Raw genomic sequence first — 16,759 nt, forward strand, 5'->3', positions numbered from 1 at the left:
TTTTCATCTTCTTCAACGGCTCTGCACCAGTGGATAGTCATAGTCCTCTTAAATTAGGAAATATAACAAGTATGCATAATTTAACAGCAAGTTTTAAGCTTATACACTATATATACATTTTTACACAGACCTGGATTTTAAGTGCCCCTTACTCAATGATAAAGAACAAGGCAGCTTTACAATCAGCAAGAAAATCAACAGGCTGTACAGAGAAAAAAAAAAAAAAAAAACAAGCAATGAACCGTTGCTGTATGGCAGATATATATTTTTTAAAAGGGGCGTTCCCAGGCATTTGGCTGTTTTAAGGAGTTAGAACAATGACCAGCTTGAAGGGGCATTTCAAAATGTAGACAGGAAAGGACAGGATTGTACAAATGTTAACAGTAAAACTTGTTGAACATGCAGTCTACCAGCAAATCAGAACCAAACTCACAAAGTACAAAATAAATACAATAAAGTTAATACACTTCAGGTTATTAGCTGACCTAGTCAAGAGATTCACCAAGATCATGAAATGATCCGTCCTCCGCTCATCCGGCTGAAGGTCTGCAACCTACGCTATATTTTGGTGAAATACAGGGAAACGTTTTTTTTTAAGGTCGAATAGATGTAAACACCATGTGCTGACTATTTTAACAGTAGTTAATTCCATCTTTGTGCATTACCACACTTTCAAATATATACGGTTTTAGTTTAGTTTCTACATCTGTTTTCCAGTAAGTCTGCTGCTGAGAGTAATTTAGTGTTTCTCTACTTCGCTCACATACAGCAGATGGTCCTCCGGAGACTTCCCGTGGCTCTTGCTGAGGTGAAGCTTGATGGCGTGCTTAGTGGCAAATTTACGGACGCATAGCTGGCAACGGAACACGGCCCCATTGCCGCTGCAGTCGTCTTGTGATTGTGGAGAAAGGAAGGACTCCAGGGGCACCAGTTTCTCAGAGAGAGTGTGGGTGTCCCTGCCAGTCTGCTTAGGGGACAGCTTGGCCAGGTCCCTGATTCTGAACCCTAGGTGGGCTTCCAGGTGGCACACATACGCTGCCGGGGTGCGGATCTGCGAGGCACAGTCACTGCAGAAGAATATAGGTTGACCCGAGTCCAGGTTCTTGAGGAACTTGGTCCTGCCGGTTCTCCTTAGCTGGTACTTGACGTTGGCCAGCCAGTGGCTGATGGTGGTCATGGAGAGGCCCGTGAACCGAGACACGTGCATTCTCTCCTGCGGGCTCAGGTCGTTGATGATGTACTTGCCCTCTGACGTCTGCCTCAGGCTTGAGGCAAAGTGGGCCTGCAGGAGGAGGAGGTGCTGGGGGTTCCAGTTGGAGTGACGGCCTTTGCGTTTGTGGCCGTGCAGGGACGCCTCGTCGTCCTCATGAGCGGAGCCCGAGATCTCGGCTTTGTCCGTGACCCGGGACCGCGAGGTCGGCTTTGGGACGTGGTGTGACTGGGTGAGGTTCCTCAGCATGTCTGAGATATCTGACAAAGCGTTTTCATGCAGAGGGCTGCTGGATGTGTAGGGAGAGACAACCGTCAGCTTTGCAGGAGTGTAAATGGACGTGGGGGAGATGGAGGACGCGGTGGACGAAGGGGTTAGGGGGGCTGAGCCTACAGAGCCGCCTCGATCACTTTTCCCTTTAGTAAGGTCCATAGGCTGATCATCACTGGGCTGGCAAAAGCTATTATCAACTAGGCTTTCCGGCTTTTTGGTTTGTGAGGGAGGAGCGGCCACGGCGGCCCTCTCAGCCATGCTCTGGTTGAGCCTGGAGAGCAGGCTCAGGGGATCCTGGTTTGGCAAGGAGGGCTTGGCTGCTTTCCCCAAATGAATGTTCATTACTGACTGAAGAGCACTTAGAGGGTTGACAAAGGGCTGCTCTGGAGGAGTGTGGCCAGTGATAATGGCTGTACTGCATCTCAGCGTAGAGGCAAGTGGAGATTGGACTGCTCGCTCTCTCTTGGGTTCGGTTGCCGGGGACGCTCGGTCGCTATGGCTTCCCCTGTCGCTATTGGCTGGGGTGACTGCCCTCCATTCCCGAGGCGAGTCGGCCTCTCCGTCCCGATGCGACCCTCCGGCCTCACTGCTGCAGGGAGAGGGGTGGCTCTCCATCTTTGGAGACAACAGCTTCACCCTTTGCTCTACTTTCGCTACTTTCTCAGTCACTTTTTTAACTAGATCCTCCATCGCCTGGAAGTTGTTGCTGGGGAACGGGGAGGACTGACTGAGAGGTGGGGAAACGAGGGGCTGGTTCTTTGCGAGGGAGGACAGCGCTCCATCTCCTCCGTTGAACAAGAACTTCAGCGGGGAATTCTTTTCCATCATGCCCTGCTGGAGGTTGAGGGCGTTGGGGAACTGGTAGGCTGCGTGGATGCTAGGATAGCCCCCCCAGCTCGGGTTCCCACTCTGTGCCTTGTTGATGGCTGATGTCACAGTGTTTTCCAGTGATTTGAGAATGTCAAAGCCGCCTTTAGGGCTCTCCTTCAGATCCTCTTCCGTAAGATAGCTATACTTGGAGATGTCATATTTTTCCTCCTTCTCAGCATCCTCCTCCTTCCCAACTGACGGCGTAACTCGCTTCTCATTTCTCACAGCCTCTTGCTTAGAGCACTCCTCCTCCACCTCCTCCTTTTTAATATCCTTGAGAGGAGGGGAGGTAGCGGGGGGACTTGTCGTAGTTTGAAGAGGTGGAGGAGAGAAGGTGGAGGGTGCGAGTGGCACGGATTGGACCCTCTGTTCAGTAGGTGTGGTAACCCTGCCAGGGTTGGGGGAGGTGGCCTCAGGAAGTGTTTTGATTCTCTTCCCCACAGAGCTGGTCACCCTCAGGAAGTGTCCAGTCACCATCATGTGGGTTCTCAGCTCTTGCAGTGTATTGTGGGAACTCCCACACTCCATACACTTGAGGATCTGAAATTTGTTGGATTCAAACTGCCACGTGTAGCTGGCACCGTTCTGGTGGCCGTAGCGGTTGTTAGGGGTTGTGTAGGGGCTGGAGGAAGGTTTCTGCGGGGGTTCACCCTGGTCTGCCTGTTGGTGCTTAGCTCTGGGGGTTCCTTCTCGAGAACGTGGCGCTGCCGTGAGGTCCAACCCCACAAGTCCCCTTTTCTTAGAAGATATTATCTTGGCCGCCAAAGGGGCCATGGGCTCCTTCAGAGGCACTTTCTGGTAGTGTTTGGTCTTGATCATGTGGACGCTGAGGTCCTGGAGCGATTCAAAGGAGTGTCCACAGTACATGCACTTCAGGACTTTCTGGGCATCCTCCTTCCCCTCCATCTCCATCAGGGATCGCTTACGTGGCTTCGACCAGCGCTTGGAGCCGCCGCCAGCCTTGTCGTGGTTGTCGTCGCGGTAGTGGCCTGTGTCATTCATGTGAACGGTCAGCTCCACCAGGGTGTCGTAAGCGGCACTGCAGCCCTTGCACCGGAACTTACTGGCCCCAGTGAAGATTGAGCCGAAGAGCTTGGGGTTTTGCCTGTGGAGCTGCACTGTACTGAAGAGGCTGGGCTCAGATTGCGCGGGGTGGCGGCTCTGGGGAGTCTGCTGCTGTAGCGTCTTCGCCACCGCGGACTGGTGCCAGTCATAGTTACCGCTGCTGCAGCTACTGTTGCTGCTGGTGCTGTTGCTGCGAGCTGGCTTCTCCGCAGAGGCCGACGTCTGCGCCTGTGGCGACGTGGAATTGAAGCTCAGCGGGGACCACAGGGGCCCAGTGAGGAAGCTGGAGTATATGACCTTCATTTGTTCCAAGGTGTCCATGCCCGCGGGAGGCGTTTTGGCGTCGCCGTTCAGGGGTGCCGGGACCAAGTTGCCCTCGGCTTTTCTTGAGGGACTCTCAAAGTCTGAGAGACAGTCACTGGTCTCACTGACTTGTGACTCCACGTCCACCTCTTGTCCCGAGAGCTCGGCGGCCCCAGCTGATTCCTGGTCACTCGCCTGCTCCCTGGCGGGCCCTCCGCTCTCCTCCACAAACTCGTCCCTCACGGGAAGGTCATCCTCAGGGGCCGCGGGCAGGTCATCTGCTTCCGCCTCCTCGTCCTCCACAGTGTGCTCTGTTGTGTCCTCGGGGGAATAGGCTGCGAGGAGAACGGAGACAAAGAGAGGAAGAAAGAGATGAGTTAAATTGCGGGGAGTGAACAAGCAATGTTAGAATAACTGGAGAAAAAGTTTCCCCGCTATGTGTGCCCGAGGACTCCCAGGGATAAATGAGCCATCTGTGTGGGAGCCTTTAAAGCTGAGCTGAGAAATTACAGTCATCCCATTTCACCTCATCAACCGTTGAGGTGTTATTTTCCTCTAGGCGAGCCTGTATTTATATACTACCCCAGCCACACGAAACTCACGCCCCCCCCCCCCCGCCACCCCCCCCCTTTTCGCTCCTATTGGAGGAAAACAAAAAAGAAATATCTTGGCAAAAACATAATGCGCCATTTTATTTATCTCAGGGCGCAACAGCTTGAAATGAAAACTAAATCTGAAATTAATGAAGCCCAATCTCACTGTGGCATTCTCCTCTGGGGTAATAAATGAGTTGGATCAACCTCCATCTGTCAGTTAATATGTCTGACGCCTCTTCATCTGCCTCTTCTCTGATTACACACACGTACAGTACATACAGACACACAATCACACACACACACAGTCAAAGAGCATATCATGAAGCATTTTAAGAAAAGGATGTCAAACTTTTATTGATGAAATGTTGACATCGTAGAGACATCATCTGGAATTAAGTTCGTTAACTGTCTTAATATTAATGCGATAGTAAATACTCTTCTGTTAAAGCTGTATTCTGAAAAGATAATCACAACCAGATGAAACGGGTGTTCGATGTCAGGCAAACGTAATACAAATGCAATTCTCTGATTGGAAAAGAACAACACAATAGAGGGACAGAGAAAATGAGACAACGGGACGGTAAGGCGCACAAGGCGAGATCCTGCGTGAGCGACCTGTCACTTTGCATGTTGACGGCCACTGCTTGCATGGACAAAGACGATACGGTGTGTGTCCCCGCGCACACAGAGACACACACACACAAACACACACACACACACACACAAACTCCTGTAACCAGCCGCGCAACGCCGACTCTCCCATCACTCCGCCCCCCTTCTTCGCAGTCTCGCTATGCCCCCCCCCCCTTGCTCATTTCCTGTCCACCTCACTCATGAAACCGCTCATCTTAAGGAAAAACAAATAATCCCTGAAAGTGGCGGTTGGCCTGTGGACAGGTCCGCGGCCACGTTTACAATATTATAAACGAAGACAAATGCCACGGAAAGAAGCCGTAGGTATGAGCTTTTATAGTTTGGGCACTCCTACAATGGAGCTTGGGCACGTGGACACAAACAGGCCCCCACAAACACACACACACACGTGGCGGGGGGGGACTGAACCCTTCATTCCCCCCCCCCCCCCCCCCCCCCGCCGCCCCACGCACTCACATCCAGTCTAAACAAAAATGTCATAGCTGAAATAACTCTCATTTCCAGTGCTAACAGCCAATCTCTAGGCAGCCATGCGGCTGGCGCTGGTCTGATTTGGGCCCTGGGGGCAGAGTCAGCAGGCAGCCCCCACTGAGGGGGCCAGCCTAATGGAGACCTGGCAGGTGCAGACCACTCTCCGTCCTCCCGGAGATTTGGTTTGTCACTGGGTATCCATTACCTGCCATTCTGCGCTGATCGGCCCCGACAGCCCTGATCAAAAGATGTCGTCGGGCCCCGGTCCGCTTGGCAGTCGGTGGCATGTCGTTTGTAAAAAAAAAAAAAAAAAAAAAAGGCCAAGCCGAGTGTAAATAAAATGACATGATCACTTCCCCGGCCCCTCATGTTCTGGACGCAATTATGATAATGTGGAATGGGAGGGAGGGGCCGAGGAGGTAAATTGCTCGGTAGATATCTCACCGCTACCGGCGCTCAGGCCCCCGCCCACACCCTCTTTCCTTTACTTTCCCCTCGTGCTTTTTCCTGTGGAAGGTGTTCGTGCCAGACTCTCGTTTGAGAAAGGAAATCCAGCCAGGATGAGGCAGTTAATGTGTTTGCGTCCTCACTGGCTGTTCACGGATGTCAGCTCGGATCAGGCGAGCCCGGCGCACCGCTTGACCAAGTTGTCAGGTCACTTTTCTCTTATTCCACATATTTCTTCACATCGTCTTGCCATTTCATCAAACCGTATCCCCGCGTTCGGTTTCTTGTCATGCTATTCACATTCGGGACACGGCTTTCTTTGAACCTCGTTCTAAATGTTTGACATTTCTCACTAATAGAGCTGCGGCCCTTTTCGGGTTATTGTTCATTTGTCATTGAGCCTGGGTAGCACATAGCGAGCGATAGGAGTCCAAAAGGAGCTATAAAGCCTACAGAGCCTAGCCATGCTCCCAGGCAATTTAAAATGCAAAACAAAAACCATTATGTCTGAGCACTATCTGTTAATTTAATCCCCAATGAATGATAATCCATCACACAGGGCGACAACCACATCCAATTATTCTCCCTGGCTTGACTGACAACAGAGGTGATTTATCAAGCTAATAAAAGGTGATGGGAGTATGGAGGCCCCCTTAGAATAGAAAAAAAAAAAAAACAGAGGATTTTTAATACAACAATATTCTCGGATGGCGATGTACACGAAGATCTAAACATGTGGTTTAGGGGCAAACGTATGCGTTTTACAAATGTGTGAGTATGAATGCAAGAGAGAGAGAGAGAGAGAGAGAGAGAGAGAGGTGGTGTGTTCATGCTATGATAAAGTGAGCTGATGCCATGTGGGAGAAAGACAAGAATCATTAGGTTCCATGATTGATTCCTTAGGGTGGGGGGAGTGGTGTGGGTAAGAAGGGAAGGAGGTGCACTTTCACACAATCAACATCTCAGTCACGGCTCGCACTGAAATAGCAATAACAACAACAACATGCGCGCAAACACAAAAGCTGCAGAAAATAAGTGTCTCCCATGAAGAAACTCACACTCCACCATAAGATTCACAACTTCACAATGCACACCCGCCCGTAATTATAAATACAGCCAGTCAGTTATGACACCAGCTCAAACCCCCCCCCCCCCCCCCCCCCCGCCCCTTTTTTCTCAGACAACCTCGTACATGCACGTCGATGCGAGCGATGAGGAAAGACAGTGACATCTTGGCATGCACGAGGCATTCCTGCGGAGTATCATTTTCATAAACATAAGGGCCGCAGACGAGGAGGGAAGAGAGATCATCTGATAGAAATACTGCAGTGCTGCTCCGACGATCAGGAACAACAGACAGGGCAGGGACGGGGGGGGACGGGGGGGGGGGGAGGGGGGGGGGTGATTAAGCAGGAAGGTGCTGTGGTTGCCTCTCTCTTGTGTCTCCTCCGCTCCGTCCCGTGGGCTGTTTCTCCTCAAGCACTGCTGATCACCCGGCCTGTTTTTGACGCTACGTTTTAAATAAAGCTTCGTATGGAGAGGGGGGGGGGGGGGGGGGGGTGAGATCATAAAACAAAAACTCAATCATGTGTTCCTCGAGTACAAATCTATATGTTCCTTTCTGTGAGAGTGTTTCGCTCAGCTCAATTCGTTCATTTATTTATTCAAATTTGCAAAAGGGGCGCAAACCCATTCCTTTTCATCGAGCTCCTGTTTTCTGTCCTGATAAACACAGGCAAAATCCTGCTCTGCCCCCCACAGCTGGGAAAAGAGTCTGGGAGTAAGATCCCACCCAACAGCAGCGGGGTAAACAGGATGTGTCATTAAAACTCTACCTGGGTCTGACCCTGGCATTGAGATGAATGCTTGGTTAAAAAAAAAAAAAAAGAAAATGGACAACCTTGCCACAGAAACCGTGATATGAAAAAAAAAAAAGGCGGGTCCTTTGTGCGAAAAAGTGGCTGTTTAGTACAGTAAAAAGTACCTTTCCTCTGTTGCTTTTTCTGGAAAGTTGGTGAAAAAATATAATTGGAAACCGGATCAGTTTTAAATCTCCCGGTGTTACGGTAAAATGATGTGCAGCCTGATGTTCAATAAAAATGAAATGTGTACATTTCTGTGCATTAGGATACATGGATAGAAAAGAATGAGGATGCTTCATTAACAACCAATAGGGATTTTTAAGAAAATAAAACAGAAACTAAGGCTATTGCAAAGGCGTTGTTTATATTATTATTACTATTTAGACTCATAATCACTGTACGCATAGAGATCTGTACGTGCACAAAGACACAACTGGGATAAAGGGAGGGGAGAGGAAATGGTCTACATGGGTGGTCCCTTATAGCTGAATGTTAAAAAAAGGTTTTATGGGTTGTTCAAAGACAACAACAACAACAACAACAATCGGCCAACAGTAACAAAGAAAGCGCGGCGGTTGCAGTTGATTGTTTATGGTTTTAATAAATTCTTCAACAATGCGTTTCAATGGGATTTTGTTCTTGTAAAAAATGATAACATTTAACTATTATAACAATCCAGTAGAGGAACCGAGGAAAGGTGGATAGTTGCTAGGACCTTTGATCACATTTAGTTGAGATGTCTGAAGTCAGTCGGGGTTCGGATTGTGAGGAAAGAGTTACACTCTCTCACAACGTGACGAGCCTTTCTTGACATGTGTACAGTGTTTGAACCGGACCTTGACGCCCTTAAACCAACACAGCCCCTCAGCGAGGGTCCTCCCACTGACAGGAAACCGCTCCAGAACACGTTACGGGACAGGAAGTCACCTCAGTCTCAATAAAAAAAAATTTAAAAAAAAGATTTAAAAAACACAAACCACTGACTTCCACTCGCTCTCTCAGGTTTCCCAGCAGCCTAAAACTCTTTAAATAGATTAGAATAATTTAGTCCAAAACAGCCCCATTCTGTCAAAGCATAGCAGCAGATCAGTAACATACCTAAAATGCCAAAGCAACACACTCAAACTTAGCTCTCTCCCTCCTTTCCTTTTGATCCTGTCAGCCCGCTGAAAGTCCCACGAGAAAATATGTAACAGGTGATCTGTGGCCATTTCCAGATATGAACAGAGAAAACCATGTCGTGCACTTCTTCTTTTTGATGTTTTTTATGTTTCTTATACTCCAGGACACTGTGCTTGTAAAAGGCGCTCGTGTTACAGGCAATCAAGGATGTCAGTTTTTCATTTGTGTGTGTTCTCTACCCCCTGATGGCATTGTGAATACATTGTGTCCGCCGATTGTAGTGCCGGATGTGTGATATGGGAGATGGGAAAAACAGAGATCATTCTGGCCCCAGGCAAAGCTCAGGGCTGAACCTTGTCAATGCACATAGTCAGAGGAGAGAGAGAGAGAGAGAGAGAGACTGAATATATTCAACCCCTCGGCTGATAGTTGTGTTATGAGTGGACATCTAAGCTGCCGGCTGCACGTACGGACCTTCAAGACCTGAAAATTCATCTTGTTTATCTGACGCGAGACGAGCCACAAACACATAAAGGCCTCCCGTTACCGACTCCTAACAGAGAGGAGAGCGAGGTGACTCATAGTTCCAGGCCCAGTTTTTTTTTTAAACTCGACGCAGCCACAATAAGCGATAAAAAAGAAAGGAAACAAACAAAAGGTCTAAACAAACTGCTTCCACAGGTGCAGGACCAAGGCCACTAATAAAGATGGGAAGGCGATGTTCCAGTCCGGCATGCGTTTAATGTTATGTAGTCAGGCGGACTTCCTGAGATTTTCCATCACTCTTTTTCTAGGCCTTACTCAAGCAGATCTTAAGCAGAGCTCCATTTAACGGAAAAGCGCTGCTGTTTATTTGCACATTCCTCAAACTGTTTGGGCCCCGTTTAAAAATGTTGTTGAAAAGGTCACAAGGCTGTGTAAATATGTTACTGTAGCTTTTCTGTAGAGACACACAGAAGCTGGAATTTCACAAGAAAAAATATATATATATATACAGTGGTTTTCAACATTATGGGGGTCACGACCCCCACAATAATCAGCTTGGTGTTGGCGACCTGTGGTCGTTGTCCAATGTGCTCCGTGGGCAACGTGGCTTCTGATTGGTTCAGTGACGCTTTCTCGCTCACCGACCGGCCGGAAATCCCGACATCAGAGACTCGTGTGAACGCACACATTGGCTCTCACGGACATGGCAAACTACATCGCTTTTAACACCGTCAATAGGTAGGATATGAACAACTCTGATCAGCTCATATTATTATTGTTTGTCAAATGAATTTACTTTGTAAAACTGTCTTGGTTCATAACGCCTGGGTCAAGGCAGAGTCGACAGGTGTTTTGATGTTGCAGTGTCACTGCATCTCAAAAAGAGGTTTGAAAAGGCAAGTAAAAATGTGTAACGCTCTATTTAAAACGTTGGTAAAACTAAACAAAAAACCCCCCCTTAATTTATGGTTTTGTTGTTGGTTCAGATGTGGAACTGGGATTGAGCTTGCGGCTTGTAGCTGGAAGTTAAACAGAGACTGGGCTTAAAGTCGAACCAGGGGGGTGAAAGGGAATAAAAGTCGAGGCTTGGGAGCGGGACGACCGAACCCCTCTCACGACGCGCAGCTGCCGCCATGATCGCCTAGCAACGAGGAGGTGATGGACGCAGCCCGAAGATGGATGGCCACCATAAATCACAGCGGTGAGTAGGAGGGGGAGGAAAGAGAGAGAGAGAGAGAGAGAGAGAGAGAGAGAGAGAGAGAGAGAGAGAGATAGGGAACAAGAAGTGGACGATAAACAAAACAACAGTTTTTTTCCCCTCTTGGCTTTCCGTAGCGGGCGGCGGAGCCGGCCTCGCCTTGACCTCCCGCTGTACTCTTTTATTCATGATTGTTGGGGAATTACAGAGGGCAGGGGAGTCTTCTGGGCAAAGCTTAATGGAAACGTCTAGGTAATCATTACAGTCACTTAGAAGGGATCAGATGGATCATTTCATAACGTACAATTGCAACAATCCCCAATGAGGCGTCTACGTGCACTTCAGTGTCTCCAGTTTTTTTTTTCATGTTGCCAGTAACTTTTCAAAGATGATAATAAAAAAAATAAAAAAATAAAAACTTTTCAAAACAAAACCCTCCAGGCAAGGCAATCTGGGTAGTGTAGTTGCGGGATAAACATCCCTGGGCTATCTGATTATGGCCTGCTGCTGCGGCACTGGTGTCTAGTAACACTCGGAGAGCGCGCTCAGCCATCCATCACACAGTGAGTGTCTGTCTGAGGCTTTCCACCCGGCCTCTCCTCGCCCTGGCTCTCCAGTTACAGCCATACACGGCCCGGCCTAAATAATATTCTTTGTGATAAATGGCACTATAAGCCTGGTATCCATCATTAATCTGATTTTTAAAGAAGCATCCGTCTTGGAGAGAGAGCCTGTTAGGGCCACGGGGGGGGGGGGGGAGGAGGAGAGCAGCTCGGGTTCATTTAAAGGCCAGGCTGCTGCATGAGTGATACCTGTCAGCCCTGTTCATCAGGCAGCGCACGCACACACACACACACATACACTGACACACAGTATTAGACACTGACGCCATATGGCCAAATGTACACACACACACACACACTGACGACATATGGCCAAATGTGCGCACGCACACACACACACACACACACCCCTGTGCGTGTATCATATGAGTGAACAACACTGACGCACACTTTGTCGGACTTTGTGTACTCACAAAGCATATTTCTCCCCTTCGTCCAGACGTCGTGAGGCGGCTCGTGGAAGAACATTCTGTCACTCATCAAAACACAACTCAGTGTAACTCAATCCTCCCTGTCATCTCGAAAAAATCTCCCCTCCCAAACGTTTCTCCTCAAGGGTTTCAGGAAAGCTCTTCCCTGGAAAAACTCTCAGACACACACACACACACACACACACACACACACACACACACACACAGACGACAGTCTCTTTCCCCAGCTCTACATTGACTGCACTTCATTCCCCATTCCTCTCCTTCCCTTTGTTTCTCTCGCTCTAGTTTTTTCCCCCCCCCTTCTTTCACTCTCTCTTTCTCCTCCTTTCTGCCCCCCTTTCCACCTCCCTTCTCTGTGTGTCTGGTAAAGCCGGTTTGATAAATGACACACGTCACCGTGTCACAAGCGAAGGCTGGGTCAGTGATAAATGACTCTGTTGAAAAGGAAATCGGCTCTCTGGCATGGGCCCGGGCTATTCTCCTTCTGGATTGGGTTTCAGGACCCCTGAAGACCGGAGCAGCTCAGTTTCCCCCCCCCCCCCCCGAAACAAAAAAAGAGCACACATCCCACCGGGCTCTGACGCTCGCTACCTCTAGGAGAGGGAGGCTTGGAGGTGGCACGGAGGGACCCAGCCTGTCCCAATTGTCGCTGCGGCGCAGCTGCATCTATCACAACGGCGGCGGGACTATTTTTACAAAGCCTCCGACTCGGCAGCCCTCCCCCCCCCCCCCCCCCGGCTGAAAGCGCACTGAAAGCTGAAAGGGAAGAGTGGAAGGCTAACGGTTTTCTATTTGTGACACTACTACAGCACTTACACCCCTCTTTCCCTCCCGAAGCCCAACCCTATGGCTTGACATCTGCCAAGTGCGTGTTAAATAGGAGCGAAGGCCCATTTCACCGCCCCCCGCTCTGCTTCTCCTCATCGGCGTCGTCGTCGTCGTCCCCGCCGCCGGCACGTCCTCCCTTTTCCTCCCCCTCTGCCCTCTTTTCTCTCCACACTGTCTCTTTCACTCTTTTGCTGGCAGGGTGGCACTGTTATCGTTACACAGGCAGGATTTATGGAGTGCGGGCGCACGGCAAAAACAAAAAGACATCTGTCAATACCTGTGGGAAACACTCCGTCAGCCTTCCTCCTCCTCTTCCTCCTCCTCCTCCTCCTCCTCCTCCTCCTCCTCCTCCTCCTCCTCCCACTGGTGCTCACAGCCTCATTAGGTATGCACTTATCAGACACATAGATCACAGACGTGACTCAACCCCCCCCCCACCACCCGGAATCCAGCCACAGGACTTTCATTAGCAACGGGGCCCCGCCAGGCCTAAACATTTGCCGCACTCGCACCTGCAAAACAAATCGGCAGCGGAGGCGTGTTGTTGTTGTTAAAAGCTCGCCGACGCCGTCGTCAGCCCTTACTGTCGGACGGCCAATTAAGTCCCAGCTCCCCCCCCCCCCCCCGCTGCTTGCGTTAAGGGCATGCTTTTCACACACGAACAACAGGCGAGGCGGGCCGATAGGAAAACAGCTTCATTTCACTCGGCGCCTCCGGCGACCCGGTCACAACATGCACGGCGTGTGCTGTGAATGCCGGGATCTTAGCCGGCGTCGGCGGCGCACGTTTGTGCGCCGTGGCGTGCGTTTTTCTGCGTCGGGGGTCCTTCGTGGCGTGAAAATGCGCAGTGTATTCGGGCCTAAAGAGAACTGTGGCCTGACCCCAGCAGGCGGTCTACAGTTACCATTCCTTTCATCACTATCACAAGCCAAACTACGCGCGCGCAATCACACAAACCAGACTAATCAGAAAGTTCATGCCCTCTGGTGTGTGGTGCACAAACACAAACACCAAAAAAAACACACACACACACACACACTCGAGGATGGACGTGAGTGATGGCTGCCAGTCTGGCAGCAATAACCCCGACCCTGCAGAAACAAGAGACTGTTGCTGTGGAGCCTGCTCCAAAACAGACCCCCCCCCCCACCCCCCACCCCTCCCCGGTACCTCCTTTACTGTGTCGCACTCTCTCTCTCTCTTATACACACACGACCAGATTGTGACAAGGCCTGACAGTGCACCGACACACGGGGCACACGCGACGCTGTCGTCACACAGCAAAAATCCTTCCAGGGCGTCTTTTTTTCTCGCCACGTTGTTAAACCCGATGTCAACTTCCCGTTAAGTCCGCGAGTATATATTTTTTTTTTTTACATTCGGCGGCCTTTTTTAGCAGCTTCGAGCCTCCTGCTTGCAGCGAAGCTAAAACCAGCGGCAGCCGTGAAAGGCAGCAGGTCCGTGTTTCGGCAGCCGGCAGTGTCTTCCCGGTGTTTTCGCCCGGCGGTTTACGCGGCGAGCCGCCCTCGGTTGTTAAGAGCACTCAGACCTGACCCAGGTAGGCAGGCCCATTTGTCACCTGCAGCGGAAAATTGAGTTACGGCACGACCAAAGGCGAGCGGCTCTGTGTAATATCAAGTTGATTACATCAAAGTGGTGGCAAACCTCATTGGGCCGGGCACCCCCGAGCTTGTCATCTCCGATCACGGGGCCTGTCAGGACTCCATCAGCCTCGCGGCTAATTGGACCAACGCTAATGAAGCAGGCAAAACAAGTTTTGTGGAGGGAGAAAAAGCCTCTCAGACGGAGAGGTCTGAGCTCCGAGAGACAATGAGAGAGCAAGGCAGTGTGTCTGTGTGTGTGTGTGTGTGTGTGTCTGTTAATGTGCGTGGATGGGGAGGGGGGATAGATTTTTCATGCAACTCTCAAGGTTGCAGTGGGCCGACTCTCCCCCTAAGTCCCTAATCAAGGCCCATCATCTGTCATCCTTTTCTTTGCTCTCTCTATCACCATGCTCTGTGCTGCAATCAATTCATCATCACCCTTTGTGTGCCACTGAACAGTTGACAACTTTATAACTTGCAGCTGCACGGGCTGACTGACAGGGGTGGGAGGGGAGCATGAAAAAAAATAAAATGAAGAAGTGAATAGATGAATGAATGAACAAAGAAGCGCGGTTTCAGGGAGAAAAAGTTGTTTTCTAAAAACACAAAACGATCCATATTACAGCCCTTTATTCCCTTTCGTCAACAGAGAAACAGCAGTGTAGCAGGGAGGCGAGAGGAGGCGAGAGGAGGCGGGAGGAGGCGAGGAGAAGAAGAAGAAGAAAAAAAAAAACATCCTTCTCACTGATCTGAAATCAGAAAGCTTTCAGTCATTCTTTATGTGCTCCCCGCGGCCACTCTGAGCCAGTGAGCATGTACATTAGGCTGGGGCATTTTGATGAAATAAAAGCCCAGGCCAGCTTATGGCTAAACAGAATGAGAGCACTCACTCAGCCTGTCTCTGATTGACCATTAAAGCCATTGATGAATGGGCCTGTCAGGGGAGAGACAATTAAATCAAACATGAAACAAAGCCGTTGTGACGGCCGGTCTGACAGAGCAAACCCATTCCTCCCCTCCATTACATAGCACACGGCTCCTTTTACAACCTCTAACCCACTCCCTCCGCCTCCTCTACCCACTGTGTGTGTGTGTGTGTGTGTGTGTGTGCATTCAAAGTGAGCACGTGCACATGCTCTCTGCTGGACGTGTGTTTTTCTGTTTGTGTGTGTGTGTGTGTGTGTGTGTGTGTGTGATGTCTCACTGTGAAACAACTTTGTCCCCCCCTTCTTTCACTCTTTCGTGAGTCAGTTGACCATCAGAGAGAGAGAGAGAGAGAGAGAGAGAGAGGCTCATTGAGTGTGTGTGTATGTGAGATGGTAAAAAAAAAAAAAGTACACAGGACCTTTCAAAGTGGTTCAAACGTGACGTCAGGGGCCCGCAGCACATGGTCGGAAGTGATTTTCTGATGCAAATCGGGAGGGATCAGATCAAAGCCGCATGACAGCCAATCAATCAACCGTCAAATCAGACATGGCAACTGTCGATTATGGCTCTTTCCAGCCCACGAAACCCCATTGTCTCTCTCAAATTGTTTATCTTATCCCATGAAAAGGAAATAGAGAGAAAAATCCGGAGGTAAGGCTTGTTCCCCCCCCCCCCGGCTTGAGCAAAGAAGTTGTGCGCTCGGAACAAATGCGCACAAAGCCCCCGTGGCCCCCTCATGGCACGCCTCGGGCTCTCCCCGTCAACAAAACACCGCTCACCTCCTCGGGACGGGGGGGACGGGGACGAGGGGGGGGGGGGGTTTGCCGATCGTTACGGTGAGCTGACGCGGATTCAAGTTGGGAACAATAGGAAGCGAAAGTTCACGGCGGGCGGCTCGCTCCGTCGGGACCACAGTCGCCGAGAAACTGTACATCCGCTTCCACAAAAAGGGACACTTTCTACGGGTGTCTCGATAGAACGGAGTGACCAAGCGGATCGTTACGTATCTCCCTCATTACAACCCCCCCCCCCCTCTCCTCCTCCTCCTCCTCCTCCTCCTCCTTCCACCTTCTCCAACGCGAAAAAACAGAGACGACAAAGTGGAAACGGAAATGCAGTGACTGTAAAGTGAGCGCTACAAAACAAAAGGGAACATCCGCAGTTTTCGGAGAGTAAACCATCGCAAGTGGACACACGTACCTGCCGCGCGCTTCGGCGCTTCTTGTTTCCTCCGCGGCATTGTGGGATTTTGGAAGGTGGGGTGGGTGGGTAGGGGGGTTCCGTCAAACTCTTCCTTTTTTTTTTTTTTAAAGAAAGAAAATGTTGGTATTTAATATACCTCCTCGACGTATCCGGGAAGATCCACCTCTACTCGACAAGGATTCACGCCTCCGCGCAGCAGGCTGCACAACATCGGGGAGTCCGATGGAGAAGGAAACTAAAAATCATCGTGACGGAATGGCAGGCTGCAGGAAAAGTCGGCGGAAAAAAAATAAATAAATGAACGAGGGGGGGGGGGGTTGGTTATATGTATATTTCTCTCTTTTTTTCCGCGTTGGGGGGGGGTGGTGTCAGCGGGGATAGCCAGCGTCCACCTCGGCTGCCCGGCTCTGGCAACAGGCAAAGTTGAGGGATAAGAGAGATGAACGCGTCATTCACACAGCAGGAGAATGGGCAAACCCACCGCACCGTTTACTCTTTGCTTGTCAGAGGAGGGGCGGACACCGCGGAGCCCTCCCACCGCTGCGTCTCGTGTGTGCGCCACGGCGCGCGCGCGCGCGCACGA

At 50.4% G+C, this 16,759-nt stretch overlaps 1 protein-coding gene across 1 annotated transcript; it reads right to left on the reverse strand.

The window, feature by feature from the left end:
• Nucleotides 1-212: 212 nt before the first annotated feature.
• tshz3a (teashirt zinc finger homeobox 3a) lies at nt 213-16,482 on the reverse strand. Its single transcript, XM_037452154.2, has 2 exons — nt 16,174-16,482; nt 213-4,056 (listed from the first exon to the last, which is right to left on the reverse strand). Exons 1-2 carry the CDS (start codon nt 16,211-16,213, stop codon nt 740-742), a joined length of 3,357 nt encoding a protein of 1,118 aa, XP_037308051.2. The 5' UTR covers nt 16,214-16,482; the 3' UTR covers nt 213-739.
• Between the last annotated feature and the right edge of the window lie 277 nt (nt 16,483-16,759).

Source organism: Pungitius pungitius, chromosome 6, assembly GCF_949316345.1.
Source record: "Pungitius pungitius chromosome 6, fPunPun2.1, whole genome shotgun sequence".
In the NCBI taxonomy this organism is placed as follows: Eukaryota; Metazoa; Chordata; class Actinopteri; order Perciformes; family Gasterosteidae; genus Pungitius; species Pungitius pungitius.